The sequence below is a fragment of the Melitaea cinxia genome, chromosome 28 (assembly GCF_905220565.1).
Source record: "Melitaea cinxia chromosome 28, ilMelCinx1.1, whole genome shotgun sequence".
NCBI classification, from domain to species: Eukaryota; Metazoa; Arthropoda; class Insecta; order Lepidoptera; family Nymphalidae; genus Melitaea; species Melitaea cinxia.
Window position 1 is genome coordinate 10,823,977 of NC_059421.1, and position 26,269 is coordinate 10,850,245.

The window sequence follows — 26,269 nt, forward strand, 5'->3', positions numbered from 1 at the left end:
AAATCGTACATATTAAATATAACATAGTTTACTGTATTGAAAGTTATTAGGATAATCCCTTACAGAGACGACAAGGTACGATAAAATAAAAGACATACATATTGACAATATTATATTTTGTATTACCTCGTAATCGTTACAACGCCTCTCTTTCTCTCAATCTCTCTCTCTTCCACTCACGCACGCACAAGCACACACGCACCGTTGTATTACATCGTAATAATTTACAAAACAAGTCGCGCGTTCGTCCGTGTGAAGTATAACAACACACGCACGGACTGTATCACATTGTATGTACAAAAGTCGCTATATTATTCGTACGTCGCACTTATAAGTTTAATCCATACTTATCGGGTAATCTTCACAAACTCGACTCTCGCTGTTAAACGTCCATCTCTCACGATATTTCAATACTTAAATAAAATGAAAATAATACGCCTTGTATGATTAAAAACGATATTTTTTTCTAATAACACTGCAGTATAATTTACACATTTAACTAAAATATTCTATGAATTTATTGCGAAAAATATTAGCTTCGAAAGCGTTTTATTTATACTTTTTACATTTTTTTTTTTTTTTTTCATTTTGTATAGAAATAGCTGAATGTGTCGGTAATATCTTTTTCCTATTTGTAAACTGTATAAAATTGCAAAACAAAAGCAAGTCTTAATTACATTTTATGAAATGTTTCGCTCCTGGACTCCACATATAGTATATAGTCATATTAATTCTCATACCTCCCGCTCTAACTTTCTTTATTTACAAAGTCTTTACCGTCTAGACGTTCCTTGCTAGAGCTAGAAGTTATTTGTTGCATTTATCACTTTAATATAAGTTTATTAATACAAAAGTAATTGATATTCTGTCTCTTTCATATATTGTACATGATGGGGACGCGTGAAAGGGACAGGACATCGATTAGCAAGATGTAACAGTCAAAAATGTCTGCCGTAACAACAGATTTAATCTAGAAAGGAAAGATATAATTGAAAAACCATTTAATACACAACGTAGAAACGATTGAGATTTCAACAAGGTTCTTTAACCTCCTTGTAAACAATTATAAACTTAAAAAATATTTTTGCAAAACATACACACAGTTGTAGATAAATGTGGAAAAAAATACGAAAACACGTCTCAGACTGTTGTGTTTTTATAGTCACAAAATAAGAGGCCCGTTTGGACATATGCCCTAGAACGTAACTTGGTACGAAACTGTATGAAACAATAAAAGAATTGTTAATAACATAGTGTTTTGAAAAATAAGTACATTTTTTGGCACGTTAAATAATATGATAGAATACATTGGGAGTATTATTTTCGCGCTTGCTTTACAATAGCATGCAATTTCTAATTATTACGAAACGTCTCAGAAACAGTTTCGTTCTAAGTCCTTTTTCTAAACACTAGTGCTGTAACTAATTACTGAATATAATCAGCTTCATTCGATTTTAATCGTAATTGGATATTGTGTCGTGATCTTTACTGAAAAAAAAAATGGCGCTCAAAGCCGTAAATAAAATGTTTGATTGGCTAATAAACCACATTAGAAGCAATATAAAAATATATAAAATAAAGACAAATTGACCGTTTGTACCATTTCATGTGTGTATTATTTCAAATTACTATATTATAATTATAGTCAAATGCACTTTAAATTACATAATCAAATCGATCGAATACTCATACAAACTTGAATCGATTTATCGCGAGTATCGAATACCGAGTCGTATGGTTAATTCGCTAATTACATCTCGATGACATATGTCAAAACGGGCCTCTTATTGTGACGACTATTGTCCTAGAAATGACAGCAGTTTTGGACAATATAATGAGGACATCTAGTACTGATGACAATACGTATCACACAAAGTTTTGTATTCATTGAAGTTAAATAGAAATTATTTTATGTCATTAAGCAATTCGTTTCTAGTTTCCTTTACGTGAAAAAATTTATAATTAGTCAAAAACATTTAACAATTTTATTTATTCAAGCTACCGCGGTTTTTAATTTAACAAGTTATTTTGGACAATTCGATGTTTTTGATATTAGGAACACTGCAATATTGAAAACTATCGATTACAAACTATCGAGTTTCATTTCACTTATATCGGGATGCAGATATTTGTTATTGTTGTAGCGCTCTAGATAAAAGAGCGGCTCCTTTGTCAGGCAATGGTGACGAACTATGAAATATTAGTTGTATCATTGTTATATGTTTAGAAAAATGTTCTCTGAAAATCTTTTTAAAATACAGTGACATTTATAAAAAAAAAAATATGTTGAGGTATCATAGCGGCAATCTCAGAAGAAATGATGCGCTCACTGAAGACTGACACTGCGAACGCCATCGGTCTCTTCTACACGCGGCTGATCTTACAAGCAGACAGAGATAAATGTTTCAATGAGTAGGAAATAATGTTATTTGAAATCCTCCATCAATGACGGTTCACTAGGATTTCTGCATTACATTTAACACTAAGAGACGGTATGCAGGAGACACGTCTACTTGTGCAGCCCGGCGCGCTTGGCCTCCAGCTCGTAGATGAGCAGGCGCCACATCTTGACCACGAACACCTCGGCCTCCTCGTCCAGCACCTGAAGGCGAAGTGGCGGTCAGGGCACTGGCAGACAGACACACATACGCACACTCACACTTACAACACACGTACACTCGCACGCTCACACGCTCGCACACGCACGTGCGGGTACACTTACGACACACACTCGCACGCTCACACGCTCGCACACGCACGTGCAGGTACACTTACGACACACGCTCGCACGCTCACACGCTCGCACACACACTCACCATCTGCACGTCGTCCAGGATGCCCTGCGGCGCGGAGCACACACACACGCACGTGCGGGTTCACTTACGACACACACTCGCACGCTCACACGCTCGCACACGCACGTGCAGGTACACTTACGACACACGCTCGCACGCTCACACGCTCGCACACGCACGTGCAGGTACACTTACGACACACACTCGCACGCTCACACGCTCGCACACGCACGTGCAGGTACACTTACGACACACGCTCGCACGCTCACACGCTCGCACACACACTCACCATCTGCACGTCGTCCAGGATGCCCTGCGGCGCGGAGCACACACACACACACGCACGTGCAGGTACACTTACGACACACGCTCGCACGCTCACACGCTCGCACACACACTCACCATCTGCACGTCGTCCAGGATGCCCTGCGGCGCGGAGCACACACACACACACGCACGTGCGGGTACACTTACGACACACGCTCGCACGCTCACACGCTCGCACACACACTCACCATCTGCACGTCGTCCAGGATGCCCTGCGGCGCGGAGCACACACACACACACGCACGTGCGGGTACACTTACGACACACGCTCGCACGCTCACACGCTCGCACACACACTCACCATCTGCACGTCGTCCAGGATGCCCTGCGGCGCGGAGCACACACACACGCACGTGCGGGTTCACTTACGACACACACTCGCACGCTCACATGCTCGCACACGCACGTGCAGGTACACTTACGACACACGCTCGCACGCTCACACGCTCGCACGCTCACACGCTCGCACACGCACGTGCAGGTACACTTACGACACACACTCGCACGCTCACACGCTCGCACACGCACGTGCAGGTACACTTACGACACACGCTCGCACGCTCACACGCTCGCACACACACTCACCATCTGCACGTCGTCCAGGATGCCCTGCGGCGCGGAGCACACACACACACACGCACGTGCGGGTACACTTACGACACACGCTCGCACACACACTCACCATCTGCACGTCGTCCAGGATGCCCTGCGGCGCGGAGCACACACACACACACGCACGTGCGGGTACACTTACGACACACGCTCGCACGCTCACACGCTCGCACACACACTCACCATCTGCACGTCGTCCAGGATGCCCTGCGGCGCGGAGCACACACACACGCACGTGCGGGTTCACTTACGACACACACTCGCACGCTCACACGCTCGCACACGCACGTGCAGGTACACTTACGACACACGCTCGCACGCTCACACGCTCGCACACGCACGTGCAGGTACACTTACGACACACACTCGCACGCTCACACGCTCGCACACGCACGTGCAGGTACACTTACGACACACGCTCGCACGCTCACACGCTCGCACACACACTCACCATCTGCACGTCGTCCAGGATGCCCTGCGGCGCGGAGCACACACACACACACACGCACGTGCGGGTACACTTACGACACACGCTCGCACGCTCACACGCTCGCACGCTCACACGCTCGCACACACACTCACCATCTGCACGTCGTCCAGGATGCCCTGCGGCGCGGAGCACACACACACACACGCACGTGCGGGTACACTTACGACACACGCTCGCACGCTCACACGCTCGCACGCTCACACGCTCGCACACACACTCACCATCTGCACGTCGTCCAGGATGCCCTGCGGCGCGGAGCACACACACACACACGCACGTGCGGGTACACTTACGACACACGCTCGCACGCTCACACGCTCGCACACACACTCACCATCTGCACGTCGTCCAGGATGCCCTGCGGCGCGGAGCACACACACACACACGCACGTGCGGGTACACTTACGACACACGCTCGCACACACACTCACCATCTGCACGTCGTCCAGGATGCCCTGCGGCGCGGAGCACACACACACACACGCACGTGCGGGTACACTTACGACACACGCTCGCACACACACTCACCATCTGCACGTCGTCCAGGATGCCCTGCGGCGCGGAGCACACACACACACACGCACGTGCGGGTACACTTACGACACACACTCGCACGCTCACACGCTCGCACACACACTCACCATCTGCACGTCGTCCAGGATGCCCTGCGGCGCGGAGCACACACACACACACGCACGTGCGGGTACACTTACGACACACGCTCGCACGCTCACACGCTCGCACACACACTCACCATCTGCACGTCGTCCAGGATGCCCTGCGACGCGGAGCACACACACACACACGCACGTGCGGGTACACTTACGACACACGCTCGCACGCTCACACGCTCGCACACGCACGTGCGGGTACACTTACGACACACGCTCGCACGCTCACACGCTCGCACACACACTCACCATCTGCACGTCGTCCAGGATGCCCTGCGGCGCGGAGCACACACACACGCACGTGCGGGTACACTTACGACACACGCTCGCACGCTCACACGCTCGCACACACACTCACCATCTGCACGTCGTCCAGGATGCCCTGCGGCGCGGAGCCGGCCAGCACCTTGCTGCAGATGAAGTCGACGAGCGTGGGCTCCGGCTCGCCGATGTACTCGATGATCTTCTTGTTGATCCACGGCCGGATCTTCTTCTCCATCAGCGTGTTATCAATCTGAAAAGCGTTGGTATTTTGATGAACAAATTGTTTTTCCAATCAAATAACATTTAATGCCAAACCACCACATCAATACGCAAACATGTCACTTTTTTGTCCAAAACCGATACTTGAGGTAATTTGGCCAAAACTTTTTTTACATAACAAGGGAGGTTTGCTCCCTTGTTATGTAAAAAAAGAAGAAGAAAGAGCGTACGAAGCTATCTGGTGTTAAATGGCTGCCGTTGCTTGGACACCTACAATAATCGGAGTTGCATGGGCGTTGCCAGCCTTTAGGGAAATAATATCTGTACATTCGACCCTTGCAAAATGTCCAATTATAGCGTTAAGGGAAACCTTAGGAGGAAGATTGTACATTTGTGTGTGGTGTTGTACCACGTCGACATACTGTACCATATTTAACACAGCGCACACAGGAGCACAGAGCACAGCAGGAAATTTCCTGCTCAAAATATGGAGCAGCCCGACTGGGGTAGTAGTAGTAACTAAACCTTACAGAAGATATTCCTGAAGGTATTCCTGATAGTAAGGTGACCAGAGCTCCTGGGGGGGAATTGGGGATAGGGTCGGCAACGCGCTTGCAATGCTGCTGGTGTTGCAGACGTCTATAAGACAGTAAGGTACGGTACTTTGCTACCACTAGGTCTAAGCCATTTATAAGGTGAGGATCGTCGTCGAACTGCCCAACTTCAGCAGTCAATTTTCAATTTTTTTTACAGATACAAAAAATTCTTTACACATACCTGATCAGTATCAAGCTGATACTGGAAAAGCTGTTCCTTCTGTGTGGGTATCTTATCAATAAGACTCTTGATGTGTTTCCGTTTCTCCTCTGCACATTTACTGTCCTTCTCGCCTTTTTCCTTCTCCTTTTCCCCCTTCTCATTCTTCTCACTCTTCTCACCTCGATCACTGCTCTCACTTTTCTTTTTCTCTTTTTCCCTTTTGTCTTTACCTGAAATTATTTATTATTCAAAATTATATAATTAAATTTAATTAACACACCTTATAAATGGATCTTCATAATTTTACTCTCTTTTAATGAGTTAATACTCACGCACAGGTTCTTCATCTTCCGTGAAAGCGGCGTGTACGCGTCGCTCTACTGTAAATAGCAACATGCAAATTTTAGGTCTTAGCATTTTAAGTTTAAGCATCAGTGTAATTGCTTGTAGTTAAATTGTTAGATATAATAATTTCAGCCTACTGCAGTCTACTATTGGACATAGGCCTCCACAAGTTCGCGCTAAAAATGGCGTGAACTCATGTGTGTTTCCCATAGACACCACGCTAGGCAGGCGGGTTTGTGACCGCCCGTCTTCGGCCTGTGTATTTCAAAGCCAGCAGTCGGATGGTTATCTCACCATCGGTGGTAGTGGAATTGTGTTATCCCTTGGTCATTATTATATCATATTAGTTCATATATATAGTCATATTATTTAGTTAAGTTAGATATAATATATGCTTAAAATAATAAAATTAGCGAGTTTGTAACGTGTGTGTATGGGACTATGTGTGCGTTTATATATGTGCGCATGTAGACTAAAGAATTTAGCCACCCCCTCTCTTCCCGTTGGTGTCGTAAGAGGCGACTAAGGGATAACAAGGTTCCACAACCACCTTGGAACTTAAGAAGCCGACCGATGGCGGGATAACCGTCCAACTGCTGACTTTGAAATACACAGGCCGAAGACGGGCAGTAGCGTCTTCGGTGCGACAAAGCCAGCCCTGCGGTCACCAACCCGCTTGCCCAGCTTGGTGACTAGGGGCAAAACAAATGAGTTGACGTTATTTTTGGCGTAAACTTGTGGAGGCCTATGTCCAGCAGTGGACTGTATAGGCTGTAATGATGTATAAGACTATGTGTGCGTGCGTGTGTATGCGCGTGTTTGACCACGTGTGCGTGTCACTGTGTATGTCGGTGTGTGTGAGCGCGTTACCGCGGTGCGCGTCGGCGGGGCTGGTGCGCGCGGGGCTGTGGCGCGCGCGGAAGCTGATGCTGATGGGCGAGCTGCCGGCGCTGGCGGGCTCGGCCTGCGGACAGAGCGGGGTGAGAGGCGCGCGGGGCGGGGCGGGGGGCGGCGCCTGTGGGCGGGGGCTTACGTGGTAGCGCTCGGCGGACGGCGGGCGCGGCGGGGTGCTGCCGCCGTCGCTCTGTGGGAGTGATGTGAATGTTAATTATTTAGAAAGAAAAATTATAATGTGCAAGATGGTGCTCAGCTATCGTTCCAGTGTAGTACGTGTAGTCGCCTAAAACTGTTTAGGTCTGCAGGTTCGATTCCCGCTCGGGAAGGATATTTGTATCTGTACAAACGTTTAGGTAAGCGTGTTCCATCTTAGACCGCGTTTTCACTTATCATCAGGTGAAATAGCGGTCAAACGCCAGCCTATGTATAAAAAGATAAAAAAAAACATTTCTTCCCGGTTTCGATGTTTATCTACGTGGGTCTCCCCACCGTGCCTCGGAGAGCACGTTGACCGTCGGTCCCGGCCGTTATCGTAACTACCCGATAGCGATCGTAACTCGCAGCATTGTATACATCCGTGTTGTGTGCGAGTGTGTACGCACCGGCGCGGGCGCGTGCGGCGGGTGCGGCGGCGTGTCGGGCGCGCGGCGGCGGTGGCGGCGGCGGCGCGCGCCGGGGGCGGGCGGGGTCAGCGAGCCGTCGCCGGAGCCCGCCCCCGCCCCCGCACCCGCCGTCGTCTCCGCCCCCACCTCCGCCTCCGACGACTGCGCGCCGTCCTCGGCCGCCGGCTCGCAGCCGCCGCTGGGGAGCAACACGGTCATCGTCAGTCGTGGCGTATTTACATTATACACTTACTGTGCCGAAGTTTAATTTGGCTCAAAACGGGGCATTGGTTTTTTTTTAATCGGTTCACAAATTGAATGATAAAAAAGTTTAGTGTGGAAACAATTTAAAAGGCGTAAAATGTTCATTCTGAATACAGTGAACATATACATGCAATTTTGACATGTTCAGCTTAATTATAGAAAATTACACTCTATTAAATTATTCTATGAACAATATTCTTGGCCGTGACCAAAGAGCCATTGAAAATATCATTCAATCATCTGCTCTCGCGCGCGCGCTGCTCCCGCTCGCGCGCCTCGCGCCGCGCCTGCTCGCGCTGGTCCACCGGCAGGCCGGGCGGTACGTATGGGAACGGTCGGCACCTGTCGTCCGAGTCGATGGGCTCGGCCTCGGTGGGCAGCTCGCGCGAGGCCTGCGCGCGCAGGTAGCGCTCGCGCGCGCGCTGCTCCCGCTCGCGCGCCTCGCGCCGCGCCTGCTCGCGCTGGCGCGCGCGCTGCAGCTCGCGCTCGCGCTGCTGCTCGCGCTGCAGCGAGGCGTCCACGAGCAGGCGCGGGCGGTACAGCGCGTCGCGGGCCGCGCGCGCGCGCTCGTAGTCGGCGCAGGCGGCGGGGTCGTCGGCCGCGCGCGAGCCGAACACGTGCGCGCGCAGCTGCTCCAGCTCCTCCTGCTCGCGCGTGCGCTCGCGCGCGTCGGCCTCGGCCTCGCGCACGCGCGTCCCGAGGCGCCGCTGCAGCTCCTTGCGATTTCAAATTTCAATATTAATGCTTGCGCACACCGCCGAACGTCGGCCCTAAATTAATTTAGAGGTAAAAATCCGTTTTAAAACAAACTTTTATTTGAATCTTTATTAAAAATCTGATTTGAAAGATTTGAGTACTTGTATTTCTCTATTTAATTTACCTATCGTATAAATTGTATGTAATGACTTTATAAAGTATATTTTTATTTTTGACTTCTTAGTTATCACTGGAAAGTTTCTCAGTGTATTAAAAACTGTTATTATAGCTGAACTACAACAGTTGCACAAAATAGTTAGTCCGCCGTATTGGATTTAGACTGACATCACTTTATTCAAATTATTCTTAGCAAACCCTTTCATTTGATACCCATATTGTAGAAGTGCATTAAAAATACCTAGTTTGCCATCTTAGATAAGCCGCCATGTTGAATTTATAATGACGTCACAAAGTTAACCATGCATTGTCATCCAAATTGAACTAGTATACAAAATTTCAGCTCAATTAGTTGAAGATATCTACTTCTAAATTGAGTTGCAAAATTTCACCCAAACTTAAATACGTACATACATTGCAAGATAAATAAAAGCTAGTATAAATGAAGGTGACGAAAACGTAAATCGATTACGTCCGGAGTCCGGAGGGCGTCGTTACCTTGCCGCGGTAGTACTTGTGGTCGTCGCGCTCGTCGTCGTAGTCCTCGAGGAACTGCTTCAGGCGCTTGGCCTCGCGCTCGCGCTCCTCCTCGCGACACCGCTCTCGTTCCTTCTCGCGCTCGTACTCCTTCGCCTTGCGGCGCTCTCGACTCTCCCAGTTGCGTAGCCTGGAACCGAGCGACGGATATGGTTATTTTTTTTAAGGTTTATGGTAATAGTACAAAAAAACGAAACATTATATTTTTAAAAATTTAGAATATTTAAAAATATAAAAAAAAAATGCAAAAACACATCAAACAGGCGTACAGAGCACCTGATGGTGAATTAGGATATATTCTACCGTGCCCAATAAATAAAATAAAAATAGCTAGAACAAACTACACTAAATATATGACTAATACAAAACGTACACTCGTAGACCGACAACTACATACCCCCCCCCCCCCCCCGCACTCACCGCTCCTGGTAGGCGGCCTCCTTCTCCCGCGCCTTCTTCTCCAGCCTCTTCTTGTCGCGCGCCTCCTCCTCTATCTCCTTCTCTCGGCGCGCGTCCGCCTCGCTCCGACCCCGCGACCTGTCTCTGTCCCTGTCCCTCTCCCGCTCTCTATCTCGCTCTCGCTCCCGGGAACGTTCCCGATCGCGCTCGCGTTCTCTCTCACGTTCTCTGTTCAAATTATTCGTTCATATATTATAGGTTATAAATTACATTTATTAAAATTAAACAGGAAAAAGCGGTTAACTCTTTCAGTACAACTGCGGCGGGCGCATAATTCCGTTAAGCTACAACTACTACAGTGTGCAGTTGAACTGTTGAGAAAGACGTAGCATTTAACCCAACACATCTTAAAGCCGACCTCTGTCACAATGACCGTGTGTAAATAGCGACGCGAAAATTACCGGCCAAATTGAAAGTATTAATCAACAAATGCACACATAGAATAGTGTACAGTATAAGTAGATAAGGAACACCTGCATGACGGCTTTATAAACAGTCAGAAATAAGAAGCGTTAGTAGTAGGAATGTGAAATATAAACGATTTTTACTAAGCGATTACAGTTATCTCTGAAACGGCTGGACCGCAGACTGGACTGGCAGATATAGCTGATGTAATAAGGAGTAACTTAGACTACTTTTATTTTAGTTTTTTTTTTTTTTTTTATTTTATAACTGCTTACTGAACAATAACTATTTTGTTAAATCCACGCGAACGAAGTCGCGGGCACAGCTAATATGAACATAATATGATAAATCGTTTTTTTATTAATCGATTTTTTGTAAAAGAAAATAAACATTCCATTATTTTTGTAGCCAAAGGTACCTAAAAAAGGCATCCAAAATAAATTCCAGCTAAGTTTTCTTTAATCAATTATTTTATTTATCGATTATTATCTAATAATAAAATCGAATACTGTTAATCGAAATGTCACATCCCTAGTTACTAACCAAACGTTAGTGTACTGGCAATTCATCGCAGAATATTGACAGCAGCAGTACAGTGAAGACACTCTGACGGAAATACTCTAACTTTGGCAATTCCTATAGCAGTCCAATTATAAAAGAAGAAGAAGAAGACTAGAGAAGCAAAAGGCCATCCATCAATTTAGTCACAAGAATTTCACTTTTTAAGCCCTAGCCACACTATGTCATACAATGTGACACCATTACCCCCCCCCCCCCTTAACGTGTGACGTAATTTACATATGAGCCACAAGTCATACCCGGCCGCGGCGCGTAAGTCATTCTGGATCTGAGCGCGTGTGCGGATGTACGGGTGGATGTGCAGCGGCAGCACGGAGCACATCACCGGTTAGCGGACACTGCTCAGTAAACTTGCTTGATTTGTTATCACTTTTGAGTCTATGGATGTTATTTTTTTTTTTTTTTGTTTGATAAACAAATATTGTACAAGGGTTCCATACAAATATAAATATAATTTCAGAATAGAACTGCACGAAAAACTAAAAAATAATTAATGCACACGTGGACTTCTCACTTCTTCCAATCTAACTCTCACTGCGAATGCATTTTAGGCAAGAAAAATCACAGAAATTGTTGTTATCGCTCGCGAGGGCAGTGCACGACCATTCGTACGACACTATAAAATCACGCGATTATCGATAGTCAGTTTACGAGCGGCGATAACGACAGCGGCACAATAATTGCAACACGGCTGCCAGCAGTCATTCATTACTCAATTGCTATCGAAATACTCTTAACATTTATATCGAGGTTTCTTTTTATAAATAAGTAAAATACTTTTCGTCTCTCTAACAAATTGATCTTTAACGCGCTGAATTGATGCTATAGGCGCAAAACATTATCCTAGGGAGTTTAAATTAGACCAATAACGGGCAAGATGGAATGGAGATGAATCCGAACATTCTCCATATCTCACTAGATGTAAGTGACACACATCTCATTAGATGTAACCGGCGCACATCTCACTAGATGTAACCAACACACATCTCGCTAGATGTAACAAGCACATCTCACTAGATGTAATTGACACATCTCACTAGATGTAACCAACACATCTCACTAGATGTAACCAACACATCTCACTAAATGTAAAGGCCACACATCTCACTAGATGTAGCCGACACACATATCACTAGATGTATCCGACACATCTCACTACATGTAACCGGCACACATCTCACTGGATGTAACCGACACATCTCACTAGATGTAATCGACGCACATCTCACTATAGTGCGTTCAACGAAAAGAGATACGAGACATAAACAAACCAAATGTTAAGTCATTCGCCTATGCAGGCTTTTGTAACCTCTTAACTTATACAAATTTTTAAAATGTAAAATAAATTTATATTTTGATAATTACTATTTAAAAAGTATTAAATCTTATAATAATTATATTACCCGAACGAACAAGTAGTTATTCTTAAATGTATATTTATTTTTTCTATGTATCGCTTCAGGACACGGTTTGAAATAAGAATAAATAAGTGTAAAAACAAAGGGCCGTCCGAATGTTTTCAAACCCAGCTATAGTCTCATTTGACCTTGCCCGTACCGAGAGCCGTGCAGCAGATAGCAAATAAACCAGATAGAAAGAGATAGACTGTATTGTTTGTTCCGTCGTCGCTGGGCATTGTTTACGTCCGGTATCTCCTTTCCTTAATCGCACTATACGTGTAACCGATAGTAGCGGCGCACACGTACCTCTCTCTCTCTCGCTCCCGCTCGCGAGCTTCGCGCTCTCTTTCTCGCTCGCGCAGCTCTCTGAAAATATAAAACTTTTACATTTGATAAACATTTGATATTAGAATCAATTTGCATTTAATAATCAGAATATCATGGTAATAATCCCAACAGTGACCAAGATTTATTTTAATTTTTTTGACGACTCAGTACTGTCCGTTGCGCTTGCAATCGCAGGTTCAATCCGCGCTTGTGTTAAATATATATACAAGTAGTCCTCGACTTACGTCGTTTCGAGTTACGTCGTTTCAAGTTACGTCGAACAATGTTTTGAGGCATAGGAGGATTCAGTTGTTAACAGAGAAGTTAACTGAATTAGGTCTATATTACATCCATCTCTAATGCTAACGAACTCACCTCTCCCGTTCCCGCTCTCTCTCCCTCTCCCTCTCTCTCTCCCGCTCCCGCTCCTCCCGTTCCCGCTCCCTTTCCCTCTCCTTCTCCCGCTCCTCGCGTTTATCTTTGTTCCTACATAATAATGACAAAATTATTAAAAACCATACACACATGGAACAGACAGATAAAACAACTGAAGGCTTCCTTAAAATGTAATCCATTAGAGGCCAAAACTGAATACTTAAGCGGTGGACCAAGTGAACGAAACAGACTTAAAATTAGACACAAACATAATTCGGTAAATTAATATTATTTTAATGTCGTTTTAAAGTGCTTTTAAAGCCTGATTGAATGAAGTATATTTTATTTTGATTTAGACCGGGTCGGCCAGCCTATAGACTCTAGACCTAGAGGCAGTACCTACCGCGAGTGGCTCCTGCGCCGCCGACCGTCCTTGTCCCGCTCGCGCTCGCGCTCCCGCTCCCGCTCGCGGTCCCGGTCCCGCTCCCGGTCCCGGTCCCGGTCCCGGTCTCGGTCTCGGTCCCGCTCCCGCTCCCGCTCCCGCTCGCGCTCCTTGTCCCGCTCCTTGTCCTTATCCCTGTCCTTGTCCTTGTCGCGGTCGCGCTCCGGCTTGTCGTCCTTGGGGTCCCGCTTGCGCCGCACCACCACGTCCGCCTCCTCCTGCAAGGCGAGACGCGTCACTCACACCCCCACGAGAGCCATCGGGTCAAACGTACAGATTGCAAGCTAGGCCTCCAGTCGGTAACGGATCTGTCGGTCGTGGCTCACCCGCAGGATTCAACGCGACTGCGGATCCGAATCGTTCGCGTCCCGAACGCGTCTCGAGCATCGGTGCGCTCTACGATCGCGGACGACCCGACTGGAAGAGACGAAATCTATGCAACAATAGTAAACATTCGAGCACAAGTAGATAGAAAGGGCGTTTACGCTGGTGGAGCCGCCGCACGAGGCCCCGGCGCGCGGCGGCCAGACTTACGCCGGCCGCAGTCGCGCGGCGCCTCTCCAGTGTGGCCGCAGCGCCGGCGCGCCGCTCGCCGCCACTCACCACGGCGGGCGAGCGGCGGGCGCCGTCCGTCGACACCTCTCACTTCACTGACCTCTAACAATGTGGCTCACAGTCTAGGTTAGCTCGAGTCGAGAGATGTCGAGGGATCGATCGCCGAAATAAAAAAATAATAATACATATGTTCGTTAAATGTATATCGTGTGTCTTGTGTATCGACGTTGAATGGTAGACTGAAAACGATATGAAAGTCCAGACTACAGCGCGTGTTGATGACATCGGCGAGCGCCGGCGTGGAGACACTGAATGTTTTAGCCGCCACGTCGAGTTCGCGTTTCGTTATCATTGACATACACTAAAATAAATACAAATACAATCAATCGAGTTTTAGTCATATTTTTATTAGAGATAAAGATGAATAAAACATTCAGTGACAAAGCGGTTAGAATGATATTAGAAAAAAAAAAAACAAAATGTGTATGAACTCTACTTATTAATGAAATAATAAAAACAATATGTTATACATGAAAAATACTAATATTTAATATACATACAATTGAAAATAATAAATAGCCTCCGTCGCCTCACTGACACGCCTCCGCGCACGACACGCGACTGGGAACTAACGACTGTACTGTGGCCGGAGAGTGCTGGGCGCCCAGAGGGGTCACTGCTCGGGGGGCTGTGGCAGGGGAAGCTGGCTAGCAACTGAATCTATGAGCTTAAATTGACTAAACTGCTCCTTTTTATCATTTAGATTTAAAAGATTTTCGAAAATGGAACCCTCAAAGTGGTGAAATAAAGAAAAACATTTTTGTGGAAGTCTGGCAGTTTAAGGCCAGAAATAAATATAACATGAATACGGCAAATAAAAATTTGATCCCTAAGGGGGATAAAATATAGACACGGATGTTATTGTTGAAGCTACTCATAATTATGATAATCTAGCACTTTTAGAATTAAGTTTAATAGTAATAATAAATATTTAAAAGTTTTTAAAAACAACCCCTTTAGGGGGACGAAAGTAATGTTTAAAAAAAACATCATTGTAACGATGGAGGAAGATAAAAGTTATCTCTCCGCCCCGCGACGCACAGGAGAAAATGCGCCCTTTAGGGGGACGAAAGTAATGTCTAAAGAAAGCATCGTTGTAACGATGGAAGAGAATCACAGAGTTATCTCTCTGCCCCGCGGCACACACGAGAGAATGTACCCTTTAGGGGGACGAAATGAAAATTTGATTAGAACATCGTCGTAACGATGGACAATGGTCTCGGAGCTCTCAGGCTGACGGCCCACGTGTCTATTCTATCATTAAATTTCACGTGCGGTGTTTACACAGGAGTGACAAATGCAAGTTTGGAAGGGACATCGTTACGACACAGCGGCCCCAGAGCTCCCCGGCCCGAGGGCTAGGGACGCGGTGCGCGTGCGCGGGCCGCCGCCGCCGCCGCCGCACCTACCGCAGAGCGAGCCTGAGTCGCGCGCCCGCCGAAACATATTTTTCAATGCATCTCAAAAATACTAGTCCTTCCTCGTGCTAGTCTGACGTATTTTCTAACGTCAGTCTAATTGTCTGTCGCGCTTCTTTTTTGTTTCGATACCCTTACATTATTAACAGATTACTAATATGCATAGAGCATAGGGGGTCAATAAGTAATTTTTTATATGAAGCTAATAAATGCTAATTCCCTTTTGTGGTACCCCGACACACCTGTCGGGTTCTTGTCACGTCACGGTGGAAATTCTATTTTATTTTCATAAACATGACGTTGAAGCACGCTTTCTTCTCTGGCGGGCGAGGGCTCGCGTCGCGTACTCTGAGAGCGGAGGGACGGGGAGGGGGGTGGGGCGGGGAGGGAGCAGAGCGAGTCGGCGAGTGGCCTTACCTTCATGCTCTCGCGGAACTTGCCAATCTCCCGGTGGATGACGTCTCGCTTCTCCTCCGAGATATCGGCCTCCTCCAGCACGCGCGCCGTCTTGGATATCGCTTCCTCTGCAATACAGACCTATCTGAATTTCTGTCACGCGCTCCACTAGCTTCCATTATGAAGCCGTCAATTCTCGAATGGTCAAACTTTACTTTTGACTAAAAACTATTACAAGCAAAATTCTTTGCCATTCTATTTTAGAATTAGTGAGAACAGTTTCACTGATTGTATTGTACACATAACCCAATGGAAAATTCTTTCAAAAAAACTAAGAAAAACCTCCTTAGAGTTCAGTTGAGTGGAGCAAGAGAACGCGAGCTCGGTTGTATGTATTGAGTGTCGGCGCTCACCCTTCTGCAGCAGCTCGTAGTTGTTGATGTCGTCCTGGTAGTCGCGGTACAGCTGCTGCAGGCGGCGCTCGGCCGCGTCGTCCAGCGCGCGCTGCGCCGCGTCCAGCCAGCCCTCGCCCTCCGCGCCCTCCGCCTCGCCCAGCCGCGAGCGCTGCTCCGCTGCACACAGGCACGGTCAGTCAGTCACGCACAGTCAGTCGGCACACACGCACACTCGCACACACACACGCCGCACTCACTCTTGTAGGTGTCGACCAGCGCCTGCATCTTGCCGTCCGTGCGCGCCAGCAGCTGCTTGTCGGCCAGCGGCCGCTCGTGCAGCAGCCGCACGCAGCGCAGCGCCGGCTCGGGGCCCGCGAACTCGCAGAAGCCGAACGTGCTGACGCGCTTCCACGACACCACGGCGCCGCACGCGCCCAGCATGGCGCGGATCATGGCGTCCGGCGCGCGGCTCGAGATGTTGCCTGGCGGGGAGAGCTCGCGTTTAATGTGCTTGCGGGTAGATCTCTACGAGTCCAACTTGCACGGTTCTGCCGTACAAACATATCGCCCCGATCGGGCATTTACATGACATTTTACACTAGTTGCACAATTTATTAGCTACATAAAATCTGTTCACGTATCATCATCATCATACAGCACGTACGCGAGCTCATTTGTGGCAATTAAATATTACAAAATATATTTAAACTAACATTTTTTTTTTTAATTTAATATAGAAATTATGCCTATGACAAAGAAGCTAGACCCAGGCCGTTTTTAAAAAACATGAAATCAGCATTGCTGACGTCACGAATGTCAAGATTTAGATTGCTATCCATCCTCGAAGGTATGAAATAAAACACAGAAGATATTCTTCTTTGATTTATTCCAAGAGGTCCGATTGCTTCGACGGCTCAAACAAGAATAATACCGGCAGGCGGTCGGCCTTTTATAACAAAATTGGGTGGGGGCACTATTCACTCAACAGCACCTATTTAATGACGGTAAAATATTTCAGACTAATCTAACATCTATAGAATTCACTAAATATTTAAAGGTTTTGAAACAGACCATATTTTTAATGTGTAAAAACGTTTATACTCAAAACTGTTTTTTTTTTTTTTATAGAAATGCCATATGGCCTGTTTTACTGACTGCCTACGTCATATTTATTTCTCAATATAATGAAAGTCATTAAACCTAAGCCTCTTTCTCCGTTTAAGAGAACGGAAGCTGAAGTGATATAATATGAGATACGCTTTTGTTCATTAGTAAACTGTAATGGGAAGTGTACATCATTGTACTAACCTATAAACACAGTGACAGGTGGACCTTCTTCTTTAGCGCCATTGGCCGGTCTGGTCTGGTTGAGTCGTGGGGCAGGCTTTGCTTGTGTGGGCTGTGCAGGGGCGGGCAACAAAGCCGAACGCCCACTGTTTGGCACTGTACTGCCAGCTCCATACGCTCCGACCATTACCTGCAGCAAAAGAATAATATTTTTTACTGTGATCTTTGTAAGGTTGACTTACTTTCACAGTGGGGCTGCTTAAAATCTTAAACAAGATATTTTCTGCTGTGCTCTTCCACGAAAGAAAATTATTAATTTGATGAAGAGCAACAAATATTATACAATATTAATTAATTATGTATATCAATTGGGTATCATAGTGAATCATCTTCACAGCACATACTCTACTTTAGGGCACAGCAGGAATTTCCTGCTCAAAATATGGAGCAGCCCGACCGGGGTAGTACCTCGACCTTACAGAAGATCACAGCTAAATAATACTGTTACTCAAGCAGTATTGTGTTCCTGTTGGTGAGTAAGGTGACCAGAGCTCCTGGGGGGATTGGGGATTGGGTCGGCAACGCGCTTGCGATGCTTCTGGTGTTGCAGGCGTCTATAAGCTACGGTAATCGCTTACCATCAGGTGAGCCGTACACTTGTTTGCCGACCTAGTTATATTAAAAAAAAACATACTACAGACTATGATTAAAATCTTTAAAGTTTCATACAATACAAGTGACTAACACATTTTATTATATGAGTTTTCTCACTAGAAATATGAATTATAATTACATTTAACTAAATTTAAACTTAATATCTTCAATGAGATACCAGTTTCATTTAACATATCTAATTCAAACAGCCATTTAATAATTTACAAACATTTTTACAATTTGCCAAAATATATAAGTACAACATAAATGTAAATTGATTAATTAAAATATATAATATTTTGAATGTAACATTTTCTCACTATGCAATGTATTAGATATAAATACTCATATAATCTTACACACTTGAACTCATACTATATTTTTAAAGGAGATGGATACGATTCCATACATTCTTGGGCCAAAATATAATGAAATGAAAATGGTATATAAATAGGTAATATAATGGTATCAATTAATGCATTTAGGCTTATTGATCCCTCGCTGAAAATTATCTATATTTTGGCTATCTGAGAGTGGAGTTATTAGACTTTTTGTAAAAGTGAGGTTATGTTACAATGTCTATAAAAAACCCGATCACTAAGTTCTTGTAGCATTAATGTTTGTTATATTTAGTAAAGACTGTTTGAAAATTCATTACAAATATTGAGATACACTTAAAACCATAAATAAATATCAGGAATGGACTTAGAATGCATCGGAAAACAGTAAACACGAAACGAGTGACGGTCACAGTATTACTGACTACTGTTAGTCAGCTGTCAAAGTTGTCATTAAAAATATGATTTATTTTAAATCGATACAAAATCGATAATCATTTTGGTTTATCAAATATTAATTGATATTTTCGATATTAATGTAACTTTATTTAAATGTTCTTTATTGTTTACAGCTTTAATTGTGCATCTAAATATCTTGAGTTAATTAACTAGTGCAAACATTTTCTTTTTGAATTCTGTAATCGATTATACCCAAAAAATTTGATGAAAACTATCTTTCTCAATTTTCTCCGCTTCTAGATTCAGAATTGAGCTGATATTTTATATTTTAAAATAAAAAAATATGACCAATTTTTTAAACAATATCTCTACTCATTACATTTTGGCCCAAAAGTCCCCATCTCCTTTAAATATAATATAAAATCTTAGACCATTGACCAAGGTATCATGTTGAAATAACCGGAAGCGTGCCTTCCCTCTCCTACAGTGCAGCAAACATTTTTGTATTTTAAAACTATTGCTTAATTGGCTCCATGCTAAAACTTTTTTAAATATAGGTGTTTTAAAAATGTACTAACAAGACCAATAGGTAGTAATATCTACTTTATTTTAAAATAAAGAATTATTAGTTGACAGAATGGTTACTGGATTCAAAAAAATGGATAAATAAATAAATTATAGTTTTAAAACTTCGGATACAGATGCAACTGTTAGTTGGCAGCGGCAGTCAAAAAAATATTGACTGTTTTGTGTATAGGAAAAACAATGCACAAATTTGTTAAAGTTAATTACTGCTATTATTTTAGTGTAGTTTGTGCGTAAATTGAACTCTAGCAATATATTTATGAAATAATAAAAACTATAAAATTTATTGGATCATATTGCATAGTATTACTCAATGCCAAAATCTTTGCCAAGTAAGACAAATGCTATATCACTATGTTTACCAGTTTCAAAACTTTCAGTGTGAGTAGATGATAGATGTTTCGTGAAGTATGAGAAAAACTGTTTTCAGTATGAGAAAAATTGTTTGAGATATTTCTCGTTACGCAGTGAGTATACTTATTGGAAGCTGGCACATTGACAATGTCAATGTCAGCGGAGAACACTCGAAACTCTTGTGGTACTCCACTGCATCGGAACACCGTTTTAGCTGCTTAACACGCACATACCTTATATTGCTATAAAAAACACGCAAGCTTCCAAAGACATAGGTTAAACGGTTAGGTGTGACGATCTTACGTGAGTAGCCATTGGCATAGTGACAACGCCGGGTGCAATTCCGTATGGCACGAGAGGCGGGCGAGGCGGGAAAGACATCGCACCTCAAACCCAACAGGCACACAATCAGAAAATCATGAACTCTTCAACGGTTTACAACGTAACACGCGTACACTTTGAATTTTAAAACAATATATAGTTTAGGATAACAACTATTACTTATAATACATTTAATTTATTATTTTACGTGTATAAACATAAACTAACTAAATAAATACAACATTTAATATAAAAACGCTCATGTTCCACCGACACCGAGATTACAAATCAAATCGGCCATGTTTTCCAGACTGTGCAGTGTGCACAGATAATCACAGATATACAAACGAAATGATGGATACAAGCATGATACAAGAATGGAATGATAGATAGATAAAACAAAATACATTTGAGAGCAGGTTTGGAAAGTTGGTATATCGTTAAAACTTAAAAATTCGGTAGCGTTAATTTGTCTAGGCAAATATAATGTTTCATATAGAATAACGACACCTTAAAGAACGTCATTTTTTTAGCCAATATATTTATACCGTTACCGTTAAGAGCCATTTCATCATTTTTCACTCTGCAAGCTTAAGTAAATTTGGTCGCATAGCGCGAGTCGTACGAGCCGCGTGATCTTTGTATAGTATAGTGTGACAACCAAAAAACCATCTTGATCATTTTCTAATGTATAATTAAAAATAATAACTATGGTACCTATTAAGTTTTTTCATAGAACAACACGGAGGGAGTAGCTATGACGTTTTTTAGCGATACAAAACTGTCTGTCATTTTTTGCGGGGGAAAATTACACTCATGCACAATTTATCTTATTCCCACACAAAAATAATCGTCTGTCACTAGGAAACTCACACATACTAAATTAAAAACACATTCTGTGTCATCTATCTATATATATACATATATACATATATATAAAAGCGAAAGGTCACTCATCACGAAATCTCCGAAACTATAACACCTACAAATTTGAAATTTGGCAGGTAGGCTCCTTATGAGACGCAGACATCCGCTAAGAACGGATTTTATGAAATTCGACACCTAAGAGGGTAAAACGGGGGTTGGAAGTTTGTACGAAAGTCCTATGTTTTTGAAGTAAGAGAGTTGAAATTTAAAATGTAAGCTCTATAGATGGTAAAAAGGTGTCCAAATAATGTATCTTTAGAAATCAACTCCTTTTTGGGGTCAAAACGGGGGATCGTAGGTAGACTTACTCATCACGAAATTTCCGAAACTATAACACCTAAAACCATGAAATTTGGCAAGTAGGCATAGAGCAACACGGAGGGGAGTAGCCTTTGCGTCTGCTACCGATACAAAACTTTCTGTCATTTTTTACGGGGGGAAATTACACACATGCACACTTTATCTAATTCCCACACAAAAATAATCGTCTGTCACTACGAAACTCACACATACTAAATTAAAATCACACTTACATTTTTCACACACACATAGATACATTCTGTGTCATTACAGTATAATGACACACCGCAACTACACTGACAAGTTGCCTACAGCCGTGGTTGTAACAACTGTCGATATCCATTATCGATAAATTCAAGTACTCGGTTAGGGAAATAAGGTTTTTAAAATGATACAAAGGTAAGATGTTATTATAAAAATAGACTTAATTTATTATATACTACAAATCAAACATCTTCATGTAAAATAAACGATTATAAAGAGTAAAGATTTGATTGTTTGTTTGTTAGCATTGAATAGGCTCCGAAACTACTGGACCGATTCAAAAAATTATTTCACCGTTGAGAAGCTACACTATCCTTGAGCGACATAGGTTATACTATATTTTCAAAAATATTAGGGATCCTTACTAAAACTCCAATAATGTAACCCAAGGGATAAAAAAATAACCTAAAAAATTCCTTACATTGCGTACGCTGCAAAAACTAATGATAATAGAAATACATAATGTAGTAAGACTTTGTACAACACATCATTATCTACAATAATTGTATTTGCTCTCAAACGAAATCAAAACTGACTTCAATTACATCGACAAGTAATACAATATACATAATATATACGCGTTATCAAAGGTTACTCAAAATGTTGTTATCAGATCTCGATGAAATTTAAACGCGACCACATGATAAACATCAGCTTTCTGTTAATTTAAAAATCATCAAAATCGGTTCACCCAGTCAAAAGTTCTGAAGTAACATACATAAAAAAATACAGTCAGATTGAGAACCTCCCCTTTTTGGAAATCAGTTAAAAAGTGTCGCGACAGCCTATGTCTAACTATTATAATTATGTCACAATACGTTTGGTGCAACGTTGTTGTGCCAAACAATGCCAGTCTACAATAAACGATTTAAAGTTAACAAACATTTTGAGGAGTTGATGATGTACACGGTGATGTCAACGAATCGGGAGTAGGGAGCGTAACACTAATGGCATCATAAGACGATAGCTTGCCATCTGCTAGATTGAATGATTCGTTAATGACTCTGAAAGGATGGACATTGTTAATTTTCAAAGTTGATAAATCTAACTACTATGACTGAACAACAATATATTGACGAAGGGAAATAAATTAATAATGACTTAGGCTTTTAGTTTTTACTCAATTTCAAAATTAAAGGAAGCTTATTGGGACATAAAAAAAAAAACAATATTTTTTTGTAACGGTTTTTGTACTTTTAACTTGTTGCCAACGCTGAGGATTAAAAAGAGCCTAATTTGCGACTTGTCACCCAAACTTAAAAAAAGGAGCGTATCCATGAAAAAAATCGCCCAATTCACGACAAATCGCCCCATCTGGCAAGTCTGTACCGTAGCTTATAGACGCCTGCAACACCAGAAGCATCGCAAGCACGTTGCCGACCCAATCCCCCCAGGAGCTCTGGTCACCTTACTCACCAACAGGAACACAATACTGCTTGAAAACAGTATTATTTTGCTGTGATCTTCTGTAAGGTCGAGGTACTACTCCAGTCGGGCTGCTCCATATTTTGAGCAGGAAATTTCTGCTGTGCCCCACCTCAGTTAAGTAAATTTTTATTCATCATTCCAGCCTATTGCAATCCACTGCTGGACATAGGCCTCCACAAGTTCGCGCCAAAAATGCGTGAACTCATGTGTGTTGCCCATAGTCACCACGCTGGGAAGGCGAGTTGGTGACCGCAGGGCTGGCTTTGTCGCACCTAAGACGCTGCTGGTTATCGCGCCATCGGTCGGCTTCTTAAGTTTCAAGATGGTAGTGGAACCTTGTTATCCCTTAGTCGCCTCTTACGACACCCACGGGAAGAGAGGGGGTAGCTATATTCTTTGGCACCGTAGCCACACAGCACGCCACCACAAAATTTTTTATTTACTATTAATTAATATTTAGTAAATTTGACGTGGCAGATCTCTTTTTGCAGCAAAAAACAGAACAAGTTGGCATTTTTTGAAGGACGTTGATTCAATCGCGCAACTAGATTTAGTCTAGTGATCAGTGCGGTTGCAACTAGTTTTGTTGCACCCATATGACCATTTGGACTTAAACTTTGACAGAGAGGAACGCCTGTACATGGCTACTCTCCTCCGTGTTGCTCTTTGAGTTTTTTAAGTTTATGACATAAATAAAATAGCATTTTATTATGCCCCAGAAAATCTGTGTGTGAATGTTAGTTGCATAGTTTGGGATGAAAGTAGACCATCAAATTTTGCCGGTTTTAATTTTTTTATAAACTCTATGACACCGACAAACATATTAATTAACAAACAACGAGACAAAACAGGTTTAAGTGCCTATTTGTATTGATAATTTGAGAAAAAAAAATTAATTATACATTTCTTTACAGAAATTATCATTGTATCATTTTAAAGTCATTTTAGTAATATGTTTTTATTTTTATGAAATTATCAAATGCGGTTTATCACACTATTCCAACAGGCGCTTGGCACGTGTGAGTGAAAGAGACGGCTGCGCAGAATCTGGCGTGGAACTTACCTCTAAGAGCGCTGGCGCTCGACTGATTTACTGGGCTTAATGCGTGGTATGGTAATATACACTCGCGTGCAACTGAATCGACTCAAGCCGTATATTGGTATATAAGTTTGATTTTTCGGAAAATGGCTTATCCGATTTCTGCAAAACTTTTTTTTTCCAGACTTAAGCTCCCAGTATTTTAATCGCAATCCAATGGACACTACCTCAGAAGCAGTGGTCCAAGTTGTAGGTTTGTTGCAAGCGGGCCATAATCAAAGGCAAGTCGCTCGTAAACTTAACATGAGCCAATCAGCTGTTTCACGAGTATACAGAAGGTTTCAAGAGACTGGTGGCTTTGTTCGAAGACCACAAACCAATAGACACCGCAGCACATCTGAGACGGACGACCGCTTCACTGTCTCAGCTTCGTTAAGAAATCGTTATCTCACGGACGTTGATGTGCAACAGGAGCTCAGAAGGGTTCGAGGAGTGGTTGTCAGTCAGTGGTCAATTAGAAGATGGCTGAAGAAATCCAATTTAACTCCTAAACGGCCAGCCAGACGCCCGAAACTGACCGCAGGTCACCGTCAAGCCCGACTTTAATTTGCTCGTGAACACCTCAATTGGACTATTGAGCAAATGGAGCTCCATCCTGTTCACTGACGAGAGCAGAATGTGTCTCCATGGCAATGACAGAAGAGACCGAGTATACAGGCGTCCAGGGGAACGGTTCTCGCAATGCTGTTTCGCTGAAACAGTATCATATGGCGGTGGTTCAGTCATAGTGTGGGCTGGAATATCATATGAAGGGAAGACCGAGCTTGTTTTCGTGCCTAGTGGTGGTCGAAGTGATGGTCTAACAGCTCAAAAGTACGTGGGAAACATTCTCCTCGATCATGTTGTACCTTATGCAGGATATATAGGAGAAGATTTTCTATTAATCCATGATAATGCTCGGTGCCATACAGCAAGTGTTACACGCCAGTTTCTTCAATAGGTGCATATTGAGACGATGATGTGGCCAGCCCTTAGTCCTCATCTGAATTGCATTGAACATTTATGGGATGAGCTCAAAACGGAGGGTGCGAGCTAGAGATACGGCTCCATCAAGCATCGTCGGGCTCAAAACCACGCTAGAGGAAGAATGGAATACGATACCTCAAGATATTATCAAAAAAGTGATTAAATCGATGAAAAATCGCATGCAAGCCATTATAAAAGCTAGGGGAGGCAATACAAAGCATTGAAAATTTTAATTTTCTTTACTTCTATCAAAAATATTTTTTTTATTCATTATGTTGTTGTTTTCATTTTTTTTCACTTTTTATGCATTTGTGTTAAATTATATTTTATCAATAAATAGTCAACCGATTTTTCTTATTAGGATAGCTTTTTTAAGAGAAAAGATTAGGCTTTCAAACAAAAAAAAAACAAGAAAATCGGATAAGCCATTAACCTAAAAATCGAACTTTTATACCAATATACGGCTTGAGTCGATTAAGTTGCATGCGAGTGTATACTATGTACTATCTTTTTATTCTTTAATAGAAAATGTATTAAAATAATTACATATTTTATTTATTTTTTTGTATTCCTAAATGATGTAAGTTAAATTTGATGAAGATAGTCGTTAAAATTTCTGAGTTTTCTAAAAAAAACATCGCTTTTAAAATTGTACTTATTTGGAAAATATTTGTAAATTGAAAATTTTATTACGGATTAACGGAGATACAAATGGAAAAAAATCTGTATTATGTATCAACAAAATTGTATTGCATACATAACCATATTTTTATACAGTACTAGCTGTGCCCGCTGCTTCGCCCGCGTTGAAGTCAGTATGTCACAAAGTTTTCCCGGCAAACTTCCAGTGAAACTCTCATCAAAATTCATGCAAACATGCA

The 26,269-nt window shown here is 43.1% G+C and overlaps 2 protein-coding genes across 2 annotated transcripts; one reads left to right on the forward strand and one right to left on the reverse strand.

The window, feature by feature from the left end:
• Positions 1-1,586: 1,586 nt before the first annotated feature.
• Positions 1,587-20,502, reverse strand: LOC123667567 (RNA-binding protein 25). The gene is made up of 18 exons (XM_045601447.1): positions 20,387-20,502; positions 17,775-17,943; positions 16,697-16,948; positions 16,485-16,643; positions 15,940-16,199; positions 14,465-14,558; positions 13,604-13,880; positions 13,201-13,311; positions 12,805-12,864; positions 10,076-10,282; positions 9,617-9,785; positions 8,498-8,961; positions 7,982-8,180; positions 7,353-7,566; positions 6,470-6,517; positions 6,156-6,367; positions 5,254-5,409; positions 1,587-2,602 (listed from the first exon to the last, which is right to left on the reverse strand). The coding sequence occupies exons 1-18, from the start codon at positions 20,462-20,464 to the stop codon at positions 2,510-2,512; spliced, it is 3,222 nt and encodes a 1,073-aa protein (XP_045457403.1). The 5' UTR covers positions 20,465-20,502; the 3' UTR covers positions 1,587-2,509.
• Positions 20,503-24,578: 4,076 nt separating this feature from the next.
• On the forward strand, positions 24,579-25,362 carry LOC123667568. The gene is made up of 2 exons (XM_045601449.1): positions 24,579-24,860; positions 24,946-25,362. The coding sequence occupies exons 1-2, from the start codon at positions 24,579-24,581 to the stop codon at positions 25,360-25,362; spliced, it is 699 nt and encodes a 232-aa protein (XP_045457405.1).
• The last annotated feature ends 907 nt before the right edge of the window (positions 25,363-26,269 follow it).

Coding starts and splice junctions, on each gene's coding strand:
- LOC123667568 (XM_045601449.1), top strand. CDS start 24,579: ATGGACACTACCTCAGAAGCAGTGGTCCAAGTTGTAGGTTTGTTGCAA. Junction 24,861..24,945: donor GAAGGGTTCGAGGAGTGGTT/GTCAGTCAGTGG, acceptor AACTGACCGCAG/GTCACCGTCAAGCCCGACTT.
- LOC123667567 (XM_045601447.1), bottom strand. CDS start 20,464: ATGTCTTTCCCGCCTCGCCCGCCTCTCGTGCCATACGGAATTGCACCC. Junction 16,949..17,774: donor ACCTGTCACTGTGTTTATAG/GTTAGTACAATG, acceptor TCTCCCCGCCAG/GCAACATCTCGAGCCGCGCG. Junction 16,200..16,484: donor CTACGAGCTGCTGCAGAAGG/GTGAGCGCCGAC, acceptor TCTGTATTGCAG/AGGAAGCGATATCCAAGACG.